Source organism: Octopus sinensis, linkage group LG16 (genome assembly GCF_006345805.1).
Source record: "Octopus sinensis linkage group LG16, ASM634580v1, whole genome shotgun sequence".
NCBI lineage: Eukaryota > Metazoa > Mollusca > Cephalopoda > Octopoda > Octopodidae > Octopus > Octopus sinensis.
The window spans coordinates 5,484,020-5,506,600 of NC_043012.1; the positions used below are offsets into that span (position 1 = coordinate 5,484,020).

The window sequence follows — 22,581 nt, forward strand, 5'->3', positions numbered from 1 at the left end:
AAATTTCATTAGTCATATTTAATTCTAAGTCTCTTTTTCTCCAACTGGGGTATCCTTGCATCTCTTCTACAGCAAAACACCTGTCTCTATTCCTCTATTATTCTGCCCTCAATACCACTCCACCACCTCTAGTCAAGGGGGCTTTGAAAGTGAATCCATTTATGTAAAAAATAAAACATATAATAACTTATTATTAAATTCATTAAATTATATTAAAAGACACCTTAATGATTATCTTGTAGAACCTCAGAATTTTTTCAGCAAACCTTAGGGTTCCTTGGGACCTCCTCAAGTCATCTGTCAAACAGTTTAAATGTGCTTCTTACTGATTGAAAACCTGCACGAGGACATCATATGATCCATTGACCTCTCAATTGGTCAAAATATAAAAGTCTTAATTTTCCATCCACCTCTTTCACTTGTTGTATTTATTTGCTTGGTGATTCCGTTTTTCTTTTATTTTGTGAAATTTTGGAGTTTTCTTTTGGTGTTGTTTTTCCAATAGGAACAGAAAGAAAATGCTTTGTTGTTTTATGGAAGGGGTCAATAATTGCTTATTTTCTTTCTATTTTCTAAATGTTTTTGATTTTGTTGTTGTCATTGCTGTTGTTGTTATTGTTGTTGTATTACATAATAGCCCTAGATTTTGAAGATAAGAAGGTAACCAAGTGCCCTACATATCTCATTTGACTCAGCTGCTAATGCTCATGGGAAAGGCTTAAACATCACAACTTCCCAATTCCCCTATGCTTAAAGTCTTATATTTCATGCCTTATATATGTAAAAAAAAATATTGTTGTTCTAATTTTGCTTATTTTATATTATTTTTCAATGTTTTCCTGTGATGTTAATTGCACCTGATCCTGTCCCTTTATCATACTTTAGCCTCTCAATACAGTGACTGTCACTGTCCCTCAATATTGCACCTTAGTTCTATCGAGGGATCTTGTCTTGCAAGTTACTTGATGATCTCCCTAGCACGGGTTTCATGGAAAAGCAAAAACCAAAACACCCAATATAATCTCTAAAGTGGTTGGCATTAGGAAGGACCACCAACCATAGAAACCTTGCCGACGCTGACACTGGAGCCCATCAAACAGATGTTGACAACCAGGGCTTTAGTGGAAAACACATGCCCAAGGTGTTGTGCAGTGGGAATGAACTCAAACCCACATGGTTGGGGAACTTCTTACCACATGGCTACCATACTTGTGCGTTAGCAAATTTTTTTTTTATAAATTTCGCTTTTCAGAGTTTTCTCCCCTTATCAGTTTTAATGAGAATTAATCTTGAAAATTTCTCTTCATGATGGGTGCAATTTTAATTGGTTTAAACATTTTAGGAAAACGTTTGGAGGCTGCTAATTATTCCATCGGGTATGTTAGGTCTGCACTTAATTATTGTAGGATTAAACAGTGTTTTTTAGTTTCTGATTTTTTAATATTTTTACAGCTGGTGGAATCAATTGCCACAACCTATGTGGGAACAAATGCCTACATGGCAGTAAGTACTATTTTATTGTGCTTCTGTACATTGCATCATCATCAGTCTCATCATTAGCATCATCCTCATCAACATCATTTTACATCTGTTTCCCCAGTCTGTTCCAGCGCTTAGCATCTACCACTTGTCAGTGAATGCATTTATTATTGACCGGTCAAATGTGTGTGTATAAAAGAGAGAAGGAAAAAGAGAGACTGTGTATATATGTGTATGTATGAAGGCATTCGAAGACTATTCTCTTCACACCAATAAATATACATACAAAGTAAAAATGTAGGTATGTGCATTATCTATCTATCTATCTATTAATCTATCTCTCTATCTATTTATCCATTTATCTACCTATTTATCCATCTATCTATCTATCTGCCCCTCTGTATCTATCTATCTGCCCCCTGTATCTATCTACCTATCTATTTATCTATTTATCTGAGTGTGTCATGTATATGTTTACCCATTCATTTTATCATAAAATAAAATGTTTTAAGTTTTGAATAATGGAAGTCTACAGGTTGATTGTTATATTTATTGGCAATATTTTAAATATTCTAAAGACAGAGAGCTGGAAGAATTGTTAGCATGCCAAGTTGTTTAAGTGATAATAATGAAGTCAAACCAAATAACAATATTTTGAAATGATTTAATACACACATTTCAGGTTTGCATGATATATAATATGCGAAAAGATATAATACCAATAATTTGAGATGCTTCAACTGAGGAAGGTTTACGTAATGGATGCATTTCCTATTATATTTCATGCAAACCTGAAACACATATAATAAATGATTTCTAAGTATTACTATTTGGTTTGACTTTATCATTAAAATTATATATATATATAGGCACAGGCATGGCTGTGTGGTAAGAAGCTTGCTTTCCAACCACATGATTCCAGGTTCAGTCCCCTGCATGGCACCTTGGGCAATAGTCTTCTGCTATAGTTGCAAACTAACCAAAGCCTTGTAAGTGGATTTGGTAGACAGAAACTGAAAAAAGCCCATTGTATATATGTATATATATATGTATGTATGTATATATTTGTGTGTCTGTGTTTGCCCCCACCCCCACCATCACTTGACAACCGGTGTTGGTGTGTTTACTATGCTTACTAAGAACAATTCCTGGGGTTGATTTGTTCAACAAAAGGCTGTGCTCCAGCATGGTTGCAGTCAAATGACTGAAACAAGTAAAGGAATAAAAGAATATATATATATACAAGAGAAGCTTGAAGCTTCCATAAAACTTATTACACACAATTCGAAACCCTTTACAACTATTTTTAAGTCTAAAATATTTATTTCCCCTATGGCCATTATTCTTCCCTGAAGACTTTTGCTGTTATTACATTACTTTTTGAATTTTTTTTTTATGAATGACTGCATTATGTAATTTCTCTCTTCAGCCTGAACGTCTTCAGGCCAAGGAATATGGCATGCCAGCAGATGTTTGGAGTTTGGGTGTTACTTTATTCGTGGTAAGGTTTTGCATTATGTATCCAAAATTCATGGCTTTTGTAGAATTTTTTGTAATATTATGTGTAATATTATTTCTCTGTCTAAAGGATTTCTGATAAGAGATATCTTACATGTTATTCCCACATGTACAATTTTATAACTTCTATTAGCAAATGTAATGGTGAATAAATAATAACAATTTTTTTTTTTTTTGTAATCTCCTGTTTTAATACATAATTACTCTGCCAAAAATATTTTCCAAAATTCCTCACACGAATGTAACATCTACATATGACTTTGGAGTGTCGAAGTAAGCAGATGTGCTTCAAGAGAACACGGCTTGGATTATAATCCTGTCTACATAATTTTATATATATGTATGTGTATGTGTATGTATATATGTATATGTGTATATATATATATATATATATATATATATAATATATATATATATACATGTATGTGTATGTATATATGTGTATGTGTGTGTGTGTGTGTGTGTGTGTGTGTGTGTCTTTCTCATTCAGTCATACCTTTTTTTTATTTTGCTTTATCACCAAGTAATTGTCCTTCTCCACACACACACACACACACACACCATCTCTTCTATTTTCTTCTTCTCACTTTCTCATTTCTCTCCTTTCAGTTTGCTACTGGAGAGTTTCCATTTTCATTGGTAAGTTATCTTTTTTTTCCTCTTAAATTTCAACATCTTCAGTTTTTTTATTCCCTTTCTGTTTTTTCTTTCCAAACTCTCTCTCTCTCTCTCTCTCTCTCTCTCTCTCTCTCTCTCTCTCTCTCTATCTATCTATCTATCTATCTATCTATCTATCTATCTCTCTCACAAAGACCAGTGTTCTAGTAAGTAAGAAAACAGATAGGACCCTACCTGCTTCAGGTAAATGACCCTACTTGATAAGTAGGAAAGGTGTAAGCAGGAATTCCAAATGGTATACCGAGTGCAAGCAATGGACACTCAAGAGGCGCAGTAGAATAACAGGAAGGTTACATGCTTAGCAGTATTTCGTCTGTCTTTACGTTCTGAGTTCAAATTCCGCTGAGGTTGACTTTGCCTTTCATCCTTTCAGGGTTGATAAATTAAGTACTAGTTGCGTACTGGGGTTGATTTAATCAACTGGCCCCCTCCCCAAACATTTTTGGCCTTGTGCCTAGAATATAAAATTTAAAAAAAAGAAAAAAAGAATATGCCATGCTTGAGAAGGAAGACCCATCAAGCCAAGTCATGGCAGATACTGGTGTCACACAAATGGCACCTGTGCCGCTGGCATGTAAAATCATCCATTACACTCTCAGAGTGGTTGGCATAAAGAAGGGCATCCAGCCATAGAAACCATGCCAAATCAGACTGGGATCTGGTAAAGCCCCTCAGCTTACCAGCCCTGGTCAAACTGTCCAACCCATGCTAGCATGGACAACAGACGTTAAATGTTGATGATGACTATTTAGAAAGCGAGAGAGAGAGAGAGAGAGTGGGGAGGTGGAGGTTTAACATAGCCAAGGTAATATAATTTCATAGTGTTCGTGGTATCGTTGTGAGGATCTGATCAAAGATTTTGCAATTAAAAAATGCAGAAGAAATCTTTTTCAAGTATAAATTAACCCCTTACCCAACAATTATTTTGAAAATAAATGTATTTTTTCAGACATATTTTTTAATTGTTTTATTTTACTATGTTTTGAATGGTGATTTCGAGGTATATTTCAAACCTTATTTATTATGAATTTTAATTCAACAATATTGATTTTAAATTACCGCTTTGGGCAGAAACGAGTTAACCCGTTAATAGACGAAGGAACTCGTTTGCTGTCGATTTTGGCGAGTCTATCTTTTGATGAGTTAACTCACCAGAGATAGAAAAAAACGATTTTGGTCAAAATGCATATATTCGTTTCTGCCGGGTAAGGGGTTAAAGTGGAAGTTAGCAAAAATAAACATTATCTTCCATTTTAGTTTTGTTTCATTTTTAAAATATTAAAAATTTTTTTTTGGTTTATTATTGTTTATATTTTGAATTACATATACATGGAGGCACCAAAGTCTTTTAGGTGCTCAGGGTCTTCATGGGTCTTAACCTCAGAGAGGTGACCCTGCTTTATAAGAATCACAGAGCTCAATATCAATGATGACCAAGACAGGATCAGATTACAGAACTAGCAATTTTGTTTTGGTATTTAAATTGCTACTGGAACCATAAAGTTGCCTGATGCTCTATGAGGAATAGAAGGGACTACAATTGAGACTCTCTCTCTCATGTCATATATATAAATGCTGTAGTTAGAGTGGTTTAGCTTTTATTTCTAGCAATGTAGATGTTTTTTAATGCCCTAGTCACATTTAGTTATAATTCTTCTTTATGGTGAAACATTGCAAACTGCTGTTTATGTTAATTTTATATATATATATAGGAGTGGCTGTGTGGTAAGTAGCTTGCTTCCCAACCACATGGTTCCAGGTTCTTGGCACCATCTACTCTAGCCTCGGGCCAACCAAAGCCTTGTGAGTGGATTTGGTAGACGGAAACTGAAAGAAGCCCGTCGCATATATACATATATATATATATATATATATATATAATATATATATTAATGTTTGTGTGTCCTCCCAGCATCGCTTGACAACCGATGCTGATGTGTTTATGTCCCTGTAACTTAGTGGTTCGGCAAAAGAGACCGATAGAATAAGTACTAGGCTCACAAAGAATAAGTCCTGGGGTCAATTTGCTCGACTAAAGGCGGTGCTCCAGCATGGCCACATTCAAAATGACTGAAACAAGTAAAAGAATATACCTCTATCTCTCTTCTGTCATATAATTGTCGTTTTGTTGTTCTGTATGTTGTCCAGAATATATTCACTAATGGTCATCTTCTTTCATTTCTTTCTTCCTGTACCCAAAAAGGCACATGGTCACGTAAGTAATGCTCTTTTATTCTATATGTCCTCTTCTTCCTCCTCCTCATCCTCCTCCTTGTTAGTGTTGCTGTTGATGCTGTTACCATAGTTGTTCTTTAACCCCTGGCCACCTCTGATTGGGCAGACTTCTGATCAAAGGCATTCTAGCCATGACCATCAATCATTTTGTATTATCTAGCACTACATCGGTCAGTAGTTCTTTGTGTTGTTGAGATGCTAGATGTATGACTGAGATAATTTGGCCGCCATTTCTAGCAAGTCAGTCAACCACATAGAGGCAAGCTTGTGTTGCTGTTGTTGTTGTATTGTTCTCGGTGTTATTTCGCCCCGAGTCAACACTGATTGAGCAAACTTATGATCAAAAACATTGCAGACTTGACCACTCTGCCTAAGGTAAAGGAGCAGAATTCAGGAAAGGGTTTGACTGCTATTTTTAGTTGGTTGAACAGCCTCATTGAGACTCCTTTATTTACTTATAAAAGGTCTTTGTATTTTGAAAGTTTCTCCTCCACCACTACCACCACCATCATCATCATCATCATCATCATCGTCGTCGTCGTCGTCGTCGTCATCATCATCATCATCATCATCAACAACAACAACAACAACAACAAGGCAGCGAGCTGGCTGAATCATGAGCACACCAGGCAAAATGGTTAGCAGAATTTTATTCATCTTCATGTTCTGAGTTCAAATTCTGCTGAAGTTGACTTTGCCTTTCATCTTTCAGGGTCAATAAAATGAGTACCAGTTGAACATTGGGGGCAATTTAATCAACTTAGCCACTCCCCCAAAGCACACACCATCAAAGTGACACTGAGGTAAAATATACGAAACCCAGAGTATACCCATCATGACTACCCGTCTAATAAGGGTACACCAGGCACATGCATCATAACCATATGTGCACGTCATGGTGATCTCATATCAAGATAAACAGCATGTGTCCTTGCAGATGAGGCCCAGTTAGAATTTTCTTCAGGTTGAGTAGTGCATCCTGCTCAAATGGTGCCTGAATAAGATTTGTTTAAAGATGAACAAAACACCCATGCTTCCAGAGGTAAATTATTCAAGCCCCAAAGAATTCCTCTTAATACATGGCTACTTCTGCTCATGATCAGAGATGCACATATCGTCAGCCACTACTTCTGCTCGTGATCAGAGATGCACATATCGTCAGCCACTAAGGGACATGCTCAACTGGTTATGGTCAAACAACTGACAAGCAAATCTGTGGTACTGAGCAGAATATTTACTGTAGCCCAGCTTTTATACCAAGACAAAACAATGTACATGACAACACTTCCAATCAGTTAAGATCAGAAGCCATGAGGGCCACTGCCTGGTACTGCATCAGGGTATTCATCATCATCATCATCATCATCATCATCATCATCATCACCACCACCACCACCACCACCACCACCATCATCATCATCATCATCATTACTGTCATTATTATCATCATCATCATCATCATCATCATTATTATTATTATTATTATGTGGGCAGCGAGCTGGCAGAACCATTTGCACCCTAGGGCAAAATGTTTAACAGTGTTTCGTGTTTTTTTATATTCTGAATCCAAATTCCACCAGGGTCAATAAAAGAAGTTCTAATCATGCACTGGGGTCAATGTAATCGACTAACCCCAGCAACCAAAATTGATGGCCTTGTGCCAAAATTTGAAATAATGATTATTTTTATTGTTATTGTTCTGGCAGAATCGTTACTGCACCAGAAAAAATGCTTAACAGCATTTCTTCCAACTTCTGAGTTCAAATTCCACTGGGGTTGATATAATCAACTGGCACCCTGAAGTGCAATGGACTCATAGTTGAATGCCTGGATAACATCCTATAGCTGAAACACCTTATAGCAGAAACGGCTGTAAGCTGATGGAAGTCATTACATAACCATTGTTTTACCTGTGTCATCTCTTTGTCTTATTACCACTCTAACACTTTGTTCTGAAAACATATGTACATTGAGTTCTACATTGGATTACTGGTCTCGCAATGCCTAAGTGAAATATGTATGTGTGTGTGTGTGTATGTATGGAAACAATTTAACATTAAGTTGAAGAATTACTTAATGCTTTTTAGTGGAGAACATGTTTGTTAAACTTCTGCAAGAAGTGGGGTGACAGTAGCTTTGAAGTTTCGGCTTGCTAACCTTTGTCAGTCTACATTGAGGAGACCCCCTTTGGCCATAAATGACCATGGGATTGCACCTAGAAAGTTTCCCTCCGAGGCACAAGTCCAAGCAAGGTTGTTTGTGGAAGACCATCAGCCACCCATGCATACCAGCCTCCCCTCTCGTTTCTACAGCTGGGTTAACTGGAGCAACATGAAATAAAGTATCTTGCTCAAGAACACAACACACAGCCCGGTCTGGGAATCGAACTCACAACCTCATGATCGTAAGTTCAACGCTCTAACCACTGAACCATGGGCCTTCACTACATTACAAATCAATATAACATTGAATGTTGTTCTTAAGAATTAGTATCCCAATGTATTTACTGACAGAAGACCCTACCCACACACACACACACACATTCCTACTTTGGCTTCTCTTTTCTTCTATATATATATATATGTGTGTGTGTGTTTATCTGTCTTGCTCTTTTGTAGGTGGGCGAGGTGTTGAAAACAATTGTGGAACAAGTAAGTAGACAACCTAAATTCCCTTTCTTCGTTTTACTTCTCCTTCTCTTTCCTTTTCACAAATAATATGCATATATACATCATCATAATCATTACTGCAACATCCACTTTTCCAGGCTCACCTGAGTCAAGCAGAATTTGTTGAGGTAAATTTTCTACAGTCAGATGCCCTTCCTGTTGCCAGTCCTCACCTGTTTCCATGTAAGGCAATAATTCCTCATGCCCAGACATGTTTTCTTGAGTCTAGGACATTTACCCCCCCACCATGGACACTAGTACCATCATCACCACCACCACCAAGGACAGTTACCCCTGAGGACAACAGATGATGATTCAAAACTTCTTAATATATTGGAGAGGGGGTAATTGTCATGGGGGTAGTTGCTGTCAGAGGAATTGTCCTATGGGGAGTAATTGTTCTGATACAGTTTTCCCAGAAGATTGGAAATAAAGGCCACTACTTACAGCATGGTGACACTCACATACAACTATTACATGATGTCAAGTTAAGAAGTCAGTAACACACACACTGCAAACAGTATTTGTTCCCATGGTGACTGTCTCAGGAAAAGATAAAACAATGTTTTTATTTTTTGAGATACATTCTTCAAATTTGGGTCAGTTTGTCTTCATGACATGTTCTGTCAATCTCACTTGATTGACCTGCTTTTGGCCGCAATGACATCTTCCAGGTGACCTTGGAACTGGCCACTAGCCTTTATCATTATCTTCTGTTTTAGGCCCCTAAAGGCCCTGATTCAATCCTGGCCCTCAGCTCTTCCTTTGTGTTGCAGCTAGATTTGTTTGTTTCTCATTCCACCGCTCCCCACACAAGGAAGTTGAGGGTTTGCAGTCAGGTAAGTTGGAAGGTCAAATATCAAGAGCTGTGTGGTCAATGAAATTTTCAAGCAGCCAGGCCTGGGTATTCTAGCTGTTGTGGAAGAGTACAGACTCTTGCTGCCATACATAATTGCCTACCTGCAGCTATCCAGTCAGCCCAGGACTTCACCACTTTTCTCAGAACACAGATGTAGCTGTCAGTGTTCAGGCTGAGGCTCTCAGGGGAAAAGCGAGATGGCATGGCATCACTTTCATTGCTGATGACACTGAAAACCATGGTTGTCATTGACAATTTCATCTGGATGTCTCTGAACATGTTGGGTGAGACAGCAAGCCACCTGTTGTTCTGGGAGTTGATCTTGTGCTCTTAACAGAAATTCTTCTCATCAGAATTGAAGGCGATGAGCTGGCAGAAACGTTAGCATGCTGGGCGAAATGCTTAGTGGTATTTCATCTGTCTTTACTTTCTGAGTTCAAATTCCGCTGAGGTTGACTTTGCCTTTCATCCTTTTGGGGTCGATTAAATAAGTACCAGTTATGCACTGGGATCGATATAATCGACTTAATCTGTTTGTCTGTCCTTGTTTGCCCCCTCTATGTGTAGCCCCTTGTAGGCAGTAAAGAAATAAGAAATTCTTCTTATGAGAGAAGAACCACAACATGTCTGGCTCCAGCAAGTGTTTCAACTTGTTTATCAGCTTCGTATTGTGCTTGAGTCGCTTTTCCTGCATCGTTTTGGACAGAGATTATCCTCTCCTCATCTTGTATGAAAAGTAGCAAATGTCCTCGTGCAACACCAGCCTGATGAGCTTTTCATCCACACCGTTCTCCCATGCTATGACATGCATCGACTTGCTGAGATCATTGTTGATGATCTCTTGGATTTCAGCAACAAATTCCGGCATTCTGATACCATTAAATTATCCGTCATGGGTTTTTCTCTCTCCTGTAATCTCATAGATGAATCCTGAACCCTTCAGCTCCTTTCTGACCTTTTTCACCATCCTTCTGCTGACATTGAAAATGTCTGAAATCTCCTTGTTTGTCCTCTAATGCAGATTCCAAGGAGGACTCCATGCCTCTTCCACAAATTGGGAGGGGTTCAAAATTTTCCAAAGTCAGTTATTCTGCAAAAAAATAAAGCAAAATGGTTATTGTTTTTAAGAAGGAAAAGACCAACAACGAAAGTAAAAAAAAACACATAAAAATTAACAGTTGAAAATTGCAAACAAATACCATCCACATCTTGTGTATATATACAACATGTTTCTTTCAGTTTCTGTCTACTAAAGCCACTCACAAGACTTTAATCAGCCTTTGGTTATAGTTTGAGAGACTTGCCCAAGGTGCCACTCAGTAAAACTGAACTCAGAAACATGTGGTTGGAAAGCAAACTTCTTAGCACAGATTTACACCTGTGCCAATGCACAAACACACACACACACATATGGCACAATGCCACCTCCCTCAATACCACTTCCCTTCTCAGTTGAGGGACCTTTGTCTCACAAGTTACTTCCCATGTAAAAGGTAAAAAAACACCCAGTCCACTCTGTAAAATGGTTGGCACTAGGAAGGAAATCCGGCTGTAGAAACCACCCCAAAGCAGACAGTGGAGTTTGGCACAGTTCTCTGGCTTACCAGCTCCTGTCAAACCATCCAACTCATGCCAGTATGGGAGACTGGCATCAAATGATGATGATGATAGATTTATTTGTGCTCTTCTTCATTATCATTGTGATCACTTAATACTTAATATTTGTCTTCCATAGTGGTATTCAACAAGGACTGCATGGTACTCCCATATATAGAGGGCGGGTGAGTGAGAAAAGGAAAGAGAGTAGCAATCAAGCACTCTTCACACCTTTGGTTGGAGTTACAGTATTTAATAACAGTTTGACTTAAGTTAAGGTCTCATGGATGTAGGACACAGCCACCTCATCAGATGTTGAGAAAGAAAATGGAGAAAGCTTAAAAGAACTTGCTTCACACCATCCATTTGATGGTGTGAAGCTGGTTCTTTTAAGCATCACAAGACACAGGCATGGCAGCTAATGATTTTAAGGAAAGATAAATGCAACACATGTACTTCTCTATCTTACTTTATCTGGAAACTGCAGGACCACTGAAACACCTTCCCCAACGTCACTTGGATCATCCTTGACAAAGCCTCCTCCCTACTTACTCAGAGCTTCAAATTGCCAACTCTTCTTCTGTGAGAAACTGCACATATTCTACCATCAGTAGCCTAAATACCTAGGTATTTCAGCTTCCATTGGTCAGTTCAAGTCACATGGTTGTTTTTGCTACCATAGCAACATCAGTTAGGCACACATGGTGGAGCAGACAGGATGTAGGTATCACTTTATCAGCATCCTGCAGCATGATGTATTCAGCATTAATCAGTTCTTTGTATTGGGTACTGCATATGGTAGGACAGACAAAATGTTGCCACCAATTAGTCATTTGTGTGGTATTTTAGCAACAGCAATTATCGTGTGAGGAGTAACCAATTTGATGATGCTAGATCATAAACAACTTTGTGTGACTGACATGAGAAAGCTGTAATCTCCACAGGCATAGGAATGATATACATTGCCATTGGGTATGAAATTCATTAACAATAAGATTGGTTAATTTTCCTATTGGTGGATATCACTGGCTGGTGGAATATGTGCAGTTTGCACACACATAGAATTGGTAATTTAAAGCTCTGAGTGAGTAGGGAGAAAACTTTGTCAAGGATGATCCAAGTGACATTGGGCAAGGTGTTTCAATGGTCCTGCAGTTTCCAGATAATGTAAGATAGAGAAGTACATGTGTTGCATTTATATTTCCTTAAAATCATTAGCTGTCATGTCTGTGTCTTGTGATGCTATTGGATGGTGTACAGTTGGTTCTACAAACCACAACCTTTAATAGGCAAGACTTTCTTAGTGGGTATTTGTTAGGATTTCAAAAGTTACAGGTTGAAACATGGAGTGGAGATTCTGTGATTACATGTTTATATCTGTTGTAGCATGCAGTGTTAAAAGTGATATTATTTAATCATTAATAGCTAATATTGACATTATGTAAATTTTAAAAGTTTATGATATCTAAAGGTTCTTGGGAAATGCTTTTTAATTTGTGTCAGGAAGCTCCAAGCTATATTAGTAGAAACTTCTAGATTGAAACACTCTTCCAATTTATAGGTGAAGAAGGGGATCCTCCGTGTACACTAACTTAGATCAACCAACCAACAAACAGACAGAGATGTGAATACATCTTAACTGTTTAAAAATTTTTTTTTCCATTTCTCTTCAGCCTCCACCCAGATTATCTGAAGAACACTTCTCAGCAGAATTAGTTCATTATGTCACAAAATGGTAAGTTTCTCAACTTGGTATCTTATTTAGATATCAAGGAATTAAAATAACATAAAAAACAAAATTACAATGCCTTGTTCATGCCATCTTTTATTTCTTGTCTTTGTATTAAGATTTTTTTTTGTGGGGGGAGGGGTTATAAAAAAAAATCAAATCCTTGTTCACAAAAGAAGACACTCTTCACAAAAATAAAATTCAGTTCCTCTCAATTCCTCAAAAAACATCATTTGCAGAAATCTCTCGTTCATAAGAGTTTGTGAAGAAAATATTTGGATTCATCCTGACAGAAACATGATATTTTTTTTCTTTTATTTATCTTATTCCTTTTACACTGCATTAATAACAACAACAACAACAACAACATTACCATCAATATCATCAGCAACAACATCAAAATCAACAACAGCTGCACCACCAAGTTCAAGGTTGGCAATAACAACACTAAAGTCAGCCTTCATATAATCAAGAACAAAAACAATAGCGATTCCACCAACCAGCTTGACATCATCATCTCATCATCATCATCATCATAACTATCATTATCATTTTGTCATTGCCATCGTCAATATCAGCAAAATTCAAGCCATTGAGGAAGCCTCAATATGGTCATTGAACCTGTTAGAAATAGAAATAGCAAATGATACCCCACTGTCTTAGAAAAAAAGGATGGACACGTTGAACAATGTGGTTCCTGATACACAAAAGGACATGATGGCCATGGTTAGATCACCTCTGATCATAGCACTACTCAGGAAAGGTTGATTTGGGTTGAACAACAACATCATCATCATCACCATCAACAGCAATAGAGGATATCTTAATTTTTCTTTTGTTTCCTTTTGCAGTATGCAGACCCTGCCTCAAGACAGGTTACCAGCCGCAGACTTGTTGGTAAGGTTTCAATCCCTAGTATCATTTATTTCTCACTATTTGAGTCTTTATTTCAATTGAAAATGTATAGAAGCAAAGAGGCCTACATTTGGAATTCTGACAACCATGTCATTTGGTACTTAACACATGAAAGTATCCATCAATGGGTTGAATGGGGTGGTTCTGTTGAGTTACAGATATATGGCGCAGACATGGTCATGTGGTTAAGAAGTTTGCTTTGCAGGCACTTGGGGCCTGGGTTCAGTCCCATTGCATTGCACCTTCATTAAGTGCTTTTTGCCATATGGCTTAACCCATAACCTGACTGGCTCTTGGGTGCCTTGAGCAGAATCCTTTCCATTGCAAGTGTTCAAATCAAATCTCTGGTCTGGGATAACTCATGAGTCTTGGTTTGTTCTTTCCAGTCTCAAACACCCTGAAAAAGGTCTTGAGCACCACTCATCTGATTGAGATAATTTGAAAATCAGGTGATATTAGAAGGGAATATACATTTATTACTCCAAATTATTACAACTGTTGCATAATATTCTCCATGAGTAATTTCTGCTCAAGTATCTAATCCAATTTTTTCTTTACTTTATTTCATATTTGATATATATATATATATATACAATTATCAATAATAAAGGGTGAAATTAATTAATTTAGAAATAATCATCAATTTCACCAAGTAGAGTTCAGCATGTAAAAGACCCATTCAAGGAAGGTTTAAGTAATAGTAAGTAATTAAGGGTTCAGCAACGATTTGCCTCACCACACACCGAATTTAGAAATAGCAGTCAAAAAGTTTTGGCTATTCTTTCTACTTTCTACTTCTTTTAAGTAGAAAGAATAGCCAAAACTTTTTGACTGCTATTTCTAAATTCAGTGTGTGGTGAGGCAAATCATTGCTGAACCCTTAATTACTTAGTATATATATATATATATATATATATATATATATAAAGTGTAAGGAAAAGAAAAAAAATATATAGTTGTAGATGATCTTTAATTCAAATCCAAGTTGGTACAAAACCAATATATATTCTACAAACTGTTTTGGAGCCTAATTAATTACAAAGACAAAAACAAAAAAACTCTTCTTGAAATAAAAATTAGATTCTTCGTCAGGAATTACATATTGGTATGAACAATTACAACCAACAAAAAAGATAAAAAGACCTTTTGTAGCCCAGACAGGAACAATAGAAGGAAAATTACCAGAATGCCAGGCTGTTCAGAACGAAAAAAAAGAAATATATATATATATATATATATATTAGGTTGTCAAGAAAGTTCTTGCAGTTTTTAACCTTTAAATTCAGATGCACATATCTCAGCTCAAACAAAACTTTATTAATTGAAATAAACACCATCAGAATCAACACACTTTTGCCAACGTGAAACAAGTTTATTTATGCCAGTAGCGTAAAAATCCTGCGTTCTGGTGGCGATGAAGTCGTTGAAGGCGTGTTTGGCATCGTCTTGGTTTTTGAAGCATTTCTCATGCAGGAAGTTGTCAAGATGCTTGAAAAAGTGGTAGTCAGTAGGCGAGGTCTGGTGAGTATGGCAGATGAGGCAGGGTTTCGTAGCCCAATTCATTCAACTTCTGCAGGGTCAGTTGTGCAACATGCAGCCAAGTGTTGTCGTGGAGAAGAGTTTGTTCTTTTCTATTGACCAATGCTGGCTGTTGTCGGAGTTTCTTATGCGTTTCATCCATCTACTGACAGTACTTCTCCACCGTAATCATTCCGCCTGGATCCAAAAAGCTGTGATGGATGAGACCGGCCACAAACGACCAAACAATCACCATGACCTACTTTTGGTGCAACTTTGGCTTTAGGAAGTGCCGTGGAGCTTCATCGGCAACCAACCACTGAGCTGAGCATTGCCGGTTGTCATTAAGAATCTACTTTTTAGCACAAGTCACAATCCGGTCGAGAAATGGATCGTTCTTGTTACGTAAAAGAAGGGAAGGCAACACTTCAAAATGGCGTTTTTTTTTTGCTTGTCGTTCAATTCGTGCGGCACTCATTTCTCAAGTACCTTTGTTTTCCAATCTCTTTCAAGTGGTTGGAAATTGTTGTATACATTACGTCTAATTCAGAAGCAAGCTCTCAAACAGTTGTGCGTGGATTGGCCTTGACTAAGGCTCTTAGTTGATCGTTGTCAACATCAAATGGCCGACCACTACGCTTATCATCTTCAAGACCCTCGTGACTGCTACGAAATTTCTTGAACCACTATTGGGCTGTATATTCATTAGTGGTTCCTGGGCCAAATGCATCGTTGATATCGCAAGCTGTTTCAGCAGCATTTTGGCCTAGCTTGAGCTGAAATTTAAAAATTGTGCAAATTTGCTTTTTGTCCATGTTGTATTCAACATTCCGGAAAAAAATGGCCTAATTATTTAAAAAGAAAAAGAGTAAAATGATTAGATAGAGCGAAAAACAGGCTTTAAAAGGATTTATAAAAGTCAAAATAATTTAATGAAAATTAATTTGAAAATACATCATTTAAAACCAAAATTAAAAATTCTGCAAGAACTTTCCTGATAACCTTTTATTTACATTACAATTCATGATATGTAAATATCAAGTAAAGACAGATAAATTTATAAAAAAAAAAAATTAACTAACTACAAAAATAATAGGGTTTGCTAATTAAAAATTAAAAACTAAGCAAGTAAAAAGATTAAAAACTAAGAACTAATATATAATCCACTAAAATGTAATAAATGTCATAATTCAAAGTTAATAATATGATAGTATCAAACCAAACAGAAGACTGAAAAATTTGGTATCCTTTAACTCCCGTTTCATATGCTTCATTTCCTAATTGGAATTACGGTTATGTATATATTTCTGTTGTCAGGTTCATGCCTACACTCAAAAGCATTGCATGGACAGTTCCGATATCATTGCCAACTGGGTCCAGCAACAAAAACGATGAATTGAAGAACTGTTGAACCAAAGAACCAATTTGCTGAAGAACAACAAATGAATTATTAACGTTCTGCCTGTCCAGTGCATTTCATGAGTTTGCCCTAAACGTCCATGCTTGTTGTCAAGCTTTTAGTTAGCCCTTGTTTCATACGTTCTGAATAATATAAACGTTTCCTTTCATAAGTCCTAAGCTACTCTGTTGAAAAAAATTAGGAATGTGTCTCATATATGATGCGTGGATGCCAGGGAAATATGTCGTGTAACAAGTGTGATACACAGGACAAATAAAGGGTTGTGGGAAAGAAAAATATGTGTATATATGCAACAACTAAAAAGTTACTGGAGATTTTGGAAATAACATATTTAGTTTCAGAATTTTTATTTATCTAGCAAGTGATTTGATTCTGAGACTGTGTTGATGCTGAAAAAATTACATAGCAGAAAGAACCAATTCAGCTATTTAAAAACATTAAAAAAAACTGTTAAATTAATTTTTTATTTATTTTTGGAGGTGCTAAAATTTCCCTTACATCACAGCACTGTGACCTCATATCTGAAATGTAGAGGAATTTGAGTCAGTGACCAGATTGCTGAAGTATAATGAGAATTTTGAAATCCCAAGGAAAGCCATATTTTCCACCATACAAGTCTACATAATATGTAGCGTAAACATTCAAAGATTGTCGTTATCTTTCCAAATCTTGCTGCATTTCACATGGAATTTTTGGTCCTCCAAAGTCATCTTGGTGTATAAGTCGACTTAACTTCTATTTTAGCTGTGAATTTTAGTCGTAATAATTCAACTTGTATGCCAGAAAATATGGCAGATTTAACAGTACAGATTTGTGAATATCTGAATGTGATTGTGTGTGTTCATGTGTCTAGTTGGCTAAAAGGGTTTCTTCCAATTTGTAATTCTTATATTTCATGTACTTTTTTAACTGTCATCTTCAGAACAGTCAACTGTTTCAAGAACAAAATAAATTAATTTGCTGTTATGTAATCTATGCTTGTAGAGATCCTGATTATGTCTTCTGAAATTCTGCTATAGTAGCAGCTCTTACAATATCCAGTGTGCAGGAAACTAAGTGTTATCAAATGTAGTGGATTAATCCTTTCATTACTGTATTTATTTTGAGATGCTCTGTGTTTCTTTCAATTCATTTTAAATATAACTAAGAATTTAGTAAAATAACTTAGTTATCATTCAGCTAGTGTTAAGAACATAAATTGTGATTACGGTTTGGTGGAAGATTTTAATTCAAAACTTATGAAAACAAGACATTTGTACTACAGAGCCAGAGCCGGTTTCAGCTGGGTAGGTAATGAAAGGGTTAATATATTGGCATTGAGCAAAGGGACAAGTTGGCAGAATTGTTAACATGCTAGACAAATTGCTTAACTCCATTTCATCCATCCTTACCAAGGTGGACTTTGCCTTTCATCCTTTCAGGCTTCATGAAATAAGTACCAGTTGAACACTGGGGTCAGTGTTATCAACTTAACACCACTCCCCCGAAATCACTGGCTTTGTATGTGAGTTTTTAGTCACTCACTCAGCCAAAACCAGGTAATAAAAAGAGGTGTCATACATGACTGCTTTTCAGTTGTTTATAAAGGTATCTACTTTGTTGTTGTTATTTGACCAAAGCTAGCTTTTTTTCTTGTAACATAGTGTACATAGAGCTACATGGTCCAATGCATCCTTCCTTTTCTAAGACACTAAAGTATGATTTAACAAAGATTTGACTGCTCTTTCTAGCAGATCAAATGAACACAGAGGGGGTGGGGTGAAACTGAGTGTATATTTGATTTTAAAGTACTCCGTTGGTACTTTATTGTATTGACCCTGAAAGGATGAGAGGCTAATTTGCTCTTGGCAAGATTTGAACTCAGAGCATAAAAAGCAATTTAATGTGACACTTTGCTAATTCTGTCAAACCACCAACATTATTAAGGGTTTCTGACAGGGGCACAACACCGCAAATTTGAGGAGAGAGGGGCTACAATGATTCTATCACTCGCTGTTACTTGAACAAGAAATATCTTGAGTTAACTTTTGACCAACAAAAAGGTCAAAAGTTCTTTCCCTTCACCATTGTGGTCAAGATCGTCTTTACCTTTCATCCTTTCAGGGTCGATGAAATAAGTACCAGTTACGCACTGGGGTCAATGTTATTTACTATCCGCCCTCCCCTAAATTTCAGGCCTTGTACCTATAATAAAAACGATTATTATAAGCGTGGTACAATGGCAGAATCATTAGAGCATCAGACAAAATATTTTGCAGTATTTTTCCCGGTTTACATTCTAGGTTCAAATACTGCAAAGGCCAACTTTGTCTTTTATCCTTTTGGGGGTCAATAAAATAAAGTCCCTGGAAAGTATTTGTTATTTTGTCCTTTTTATTTTAATTAATTTATATATTAAAATGAAATGAAAATAAAATTGTATTAAATTCAAAGTTTTGTTGATGAGTTTTTCTTCCCATCCAGTTTTATTTCAACTGCAACATTTTGTCTATATTTTCTAATACTGTCTCTATTATATCGTGTTTGTAAAGTATATCTCTTCCTCCTTCTTCTTCTCTCTCTCTCTCTCTCTCATGAAATGAAAGGCAGATTGTACAATGCTTCTGTAGAAACTACAATGCTATGCATTCATGAGATGTGGGCCCTGAATGTAGAGCGCTTGCAAAGACTAGAGAAAAGTGAAGCTAGCATGCTCCACTGGATATGCAATGTTAGTGTACATAATTGACAAAGTACAAATATGTTGAGAGAAAAGGAAAAAAAACTTAGCCTAAGACAGACGGGATGTGCTGTGCAAGGGAGACAACTGCTGTAAGCATGTGATGCATATGGATGAGGGCAGCTGAATAAAGACGAACCAAATCTGTTGCAGAGGCAGCAGCAAGGTAGAGATAGTGGTGCACGGCGCGACGCTAAGGCTGCAGGCAATTGTGGCCGAACGCGTGATAGATGGAGTTGATGTGGTGATGGGGATGGACGCCATCAACTGCCTCGGTGGCGTCAGTGTTGTGGGAAATGAGGTCACGTTCGGAAGCGTGGGGGCTAGTGTGTGCGCGATTTGAATATAGAGGCACCTACCTTCTCTTCTTAGTGACGGAGACCCTCCAGTGATGACTAGTCCTTCCTCACAGCGACGTCCTCACACCTCTTGTCCCCTGCACGACCCACCTTGGAAAGGGCGCAATTTCTGCTCCCTGCGCACGGCTGACCCCTTCCGCCTGCCCCAGCTTCCGGTCAACGCACCCGGCTGCTGACGTCATCCCACAGAAGCGAAAGGAAAGAGAACCAGGAAGGTATTGGACTGTGTAGCATGGACTCAGAGCACATTTGCAGTCAAGCATCCATCATGCGATGGACTTGGTTAACACCCACAAAGTTATCAACCACCTCACCAACAACAACACTGAACACCTTTTTGATCTCCATGTGTCCACTACGCCAACCTCTGCTGAAAGCTCTGTGTATTGTTGTTCTCTTACATCACATCTTCCAGGTCCCTTTTTTAGGAACATCTGCTGAAGTGCTCCATTCATGTTGCTTTCCCAAGGCTTCATTAACTCCCACAAACAGGACTCGTATATGTTGGTGTGTGCATCATCATCATCATTATCATCATCGTTTAACATCTATTCTTCTTTGCTCCAACGAGTCAGATGGAAGTTGTTGAGGCCGATTTCTTACAGCTGGATGTCCTTCCTGTCACCAACACTTGTCTGTCTCCAAGCAAAGTCATATTTTCCCATAGGTAAACATAATTTTATGGAAGACTGGAAATAAATGGAGATGCTCATTTACAGCCATCACATAACAAGAATGGATACATGTGTACATGTGTGTGTGTGTATATAAATATATATGTGTGTGTGTGTATATATATATATGTATGTATGTATGTATATCCTTGTTCTTTTATACTTTTGCTTCTTTCAGTCATGAGAGTGCAGCCATGCTGGGGCACCGCCTTGAAAAATTTTTTAGTCAAACCAATCAACCCTAGTACTTATTCCATCAACGTCTTTTGCTGAACTGCTAATGTTATGAGGATGTAAACAGACAAACACCTGTTGCCCATATATATATATATAGATATATATAATAGCCACTTTCTCGTACATTAACAAAGCCATTGCTAGAGAGAATCACTGAAATGAAACATTGATGATGCAATGTGCGGCCCTTGCATGACTCCTGAGCCCAACCAAAGACATGCACCACGCTGGTTGGCTGAAGGAACAGGTACCACAGTATGAAGTCTCTGAATTCGTAGGTGCAAAAGTGGCTGTGTGGTAAGTAGCTTGCTTACCAACCACATGGTTCTGGGTTCAGTCGCACGTCATGCTACCTTGGGCAAGTGTCTTCTACCATAGTCTCAGGCCGACCACAGCCTTGTGAGTGGATTTGGTAGACGAAAACTGAAAGAAGCCCATTGTATATATGTATGTGTGTGTGTCTGTTTTTGTCCCCCAACATCACTTGACAACCGATGCTGGTGTTTTTACGTCCCCGTAAACACAGTTTGGCAAAAGAGATCGATAGAATAAGTACAAGACTTACAAAGAATAAGTCCTGGGGTCAATTTGCTCGACTAAAGGTGGTGCTCCAGTATGGCCACAGTCAAATGACTGAAACAAGTAAAAGAGTATATATATATTAGTGTACAGAAGGGGTTTTAATCCAAGCTGTGTCCTCATGAAACACAGCTGTATGTTCCAGTAATGAAATGTAGATTTTTTATTTTAACCTTTTAGCATTTAAACCAGCCAGATCTGGCCTCTTGCACCAACTCAGGTTGCTGCCCAACCACATGGTTCCAGGTTCAGTCCCACTGCGTGGCAGCTTGGGCAAATGCCTTCTACTTATAACCCCAGTTCGACCAAAGCCTTGTGAGTGGATTTTGTAGATGGAAACTGAAAGAAGCTTGTCATCATCATCATCGTTTAGCGTCCGCTTTCCATGCTAGCATGGGTTGGACGGTTCAACTGGGGTCTGGGAAGCCAGGAGGCTGCACCAGGCTCCAGTCTGATCTGGCAGTGTTTCTACAGCTGGATGCCCTTCCTAATGCCAACCACTCTGAGAGTGTAGTGGGTGCTTTTTATATGCCACCAGCATGGGCCACAATCGGTTGGTGCTTTTTACGTGCCACTGGCACGGGTATCACAACTACAATTTCCATTTGATTTTTATTTTCATGTTGATGTATTTGACTCAATAGGTCTCCTCAAGCACAGCAGGTCACCCCATGATCCAAGGTAGGCACAGCAGGCCGTCCTGCGATCCAAGGTACTTTGAATGGGCTGGGGATTCCACGCTCTCAAAAAGTTGTGTGTGGTATATATATATATTTGTGTGTGTCATGCCTGTGCTTGTCTCTCCAACACTTGACAACTGATGTTGGTGTCTTTATGTCGCTGAAACTTAGCGCTTTGGCAAAAGACGCTGATAGAATAAGTAGTAGGCTTACAAAGAATAAGTCCTGTGGTCGATTTCTCCGACTATTGGCTGTGTTCCAGTATGGCTGCAGTCAAATGACTGAAACATGTAAAAGCTTAATCAGATCATCAAAATCTTGATGCTAAGAGACAATGCATGATTACTTGAAAAGAATGTGAATGCATAAGCATTGCACATCTGAGAGTGCCAAAGGGTGAAAAGAGAAAAATCATACCTACTTGTGCAAAAGCCTGATGACTCATAACATTGGCTGAGTAAGGATATATTCTTTTCTTCTCTAGGCACAAGGCCTGAAATTTTGTGGGAATGGGCCAGTCGATTAGATCGACCCAGTACACAACTGGTACTTAATTTATCGATTCTGAAAGGATGAAACGCAAAGTCGACCTCAGTGGAATTTGAACTCAGAAAATAGCAGCAAACGAAATACTGCTAGGCATTTCACCCGTCATGCTAACGTTTCTGTCAGCTCACTGCCTTTAAGTAGGAATATATTAAAATAAAGACTGGAAAA

General features: G+C 37.8%; 1 protein-coding gene across 2 annotated transcripts in view; it reads left to right on the plus strand.

Moving 5' to 3' along the window:
* The window catches only part of LOC115220409 (dual specificity mitogen-activated protein kinase kinase 5), a 57,766-nt gene extending 40,657 nt beyond the window's left edge, over nucleotides 1–17,109 (plus strand). For both annotated transcript variants that reach the window (XM_029790529.2, XM_036509863.1), the window contains exons 13-20: nucleotides 1,453–1,503; nucleotides 2,909–2,980; nucleotides 3,607–3,636; nucleotides 5,879–5,890; nucleotides 8,529–8,561; nucleotides 12,708–12,769; nucleotides 13,615–13,660; nucleotides 16,514–17,109. In XM_029790529.2, coding sequence (XP_029646389.1) covers nucleotides 1,453–1,503; nucleotides 2,909–2,980; nucleotides 3,607–3,636; nucleotides 5,879–5,890; nucleotides 8,529–8,561; nucleotides 12,708–12,769; nucleotides 13,615–13,660; nucleotides 16,514–16,591 — 384 coding nt within the window. In that variant the 3' untranslated portion in view covers nucleotides 16,592–17,109. The remainder of the gene's footprint in view (nucleotides 1–1,452; nucleotides 1,504–2,908; nucleotides 2,981–3,606; nucleotides 3,637–5,878; nucleotides 5,891–8,528; nucleotides 8,562–12,707; nucleotides 12,770–13,614; nucleotides 13,661–16,513) is intronic.
* The last annotated feature ends 5,472 nt before the right edge of the window (nucleotides 17,110–22,581 follow it).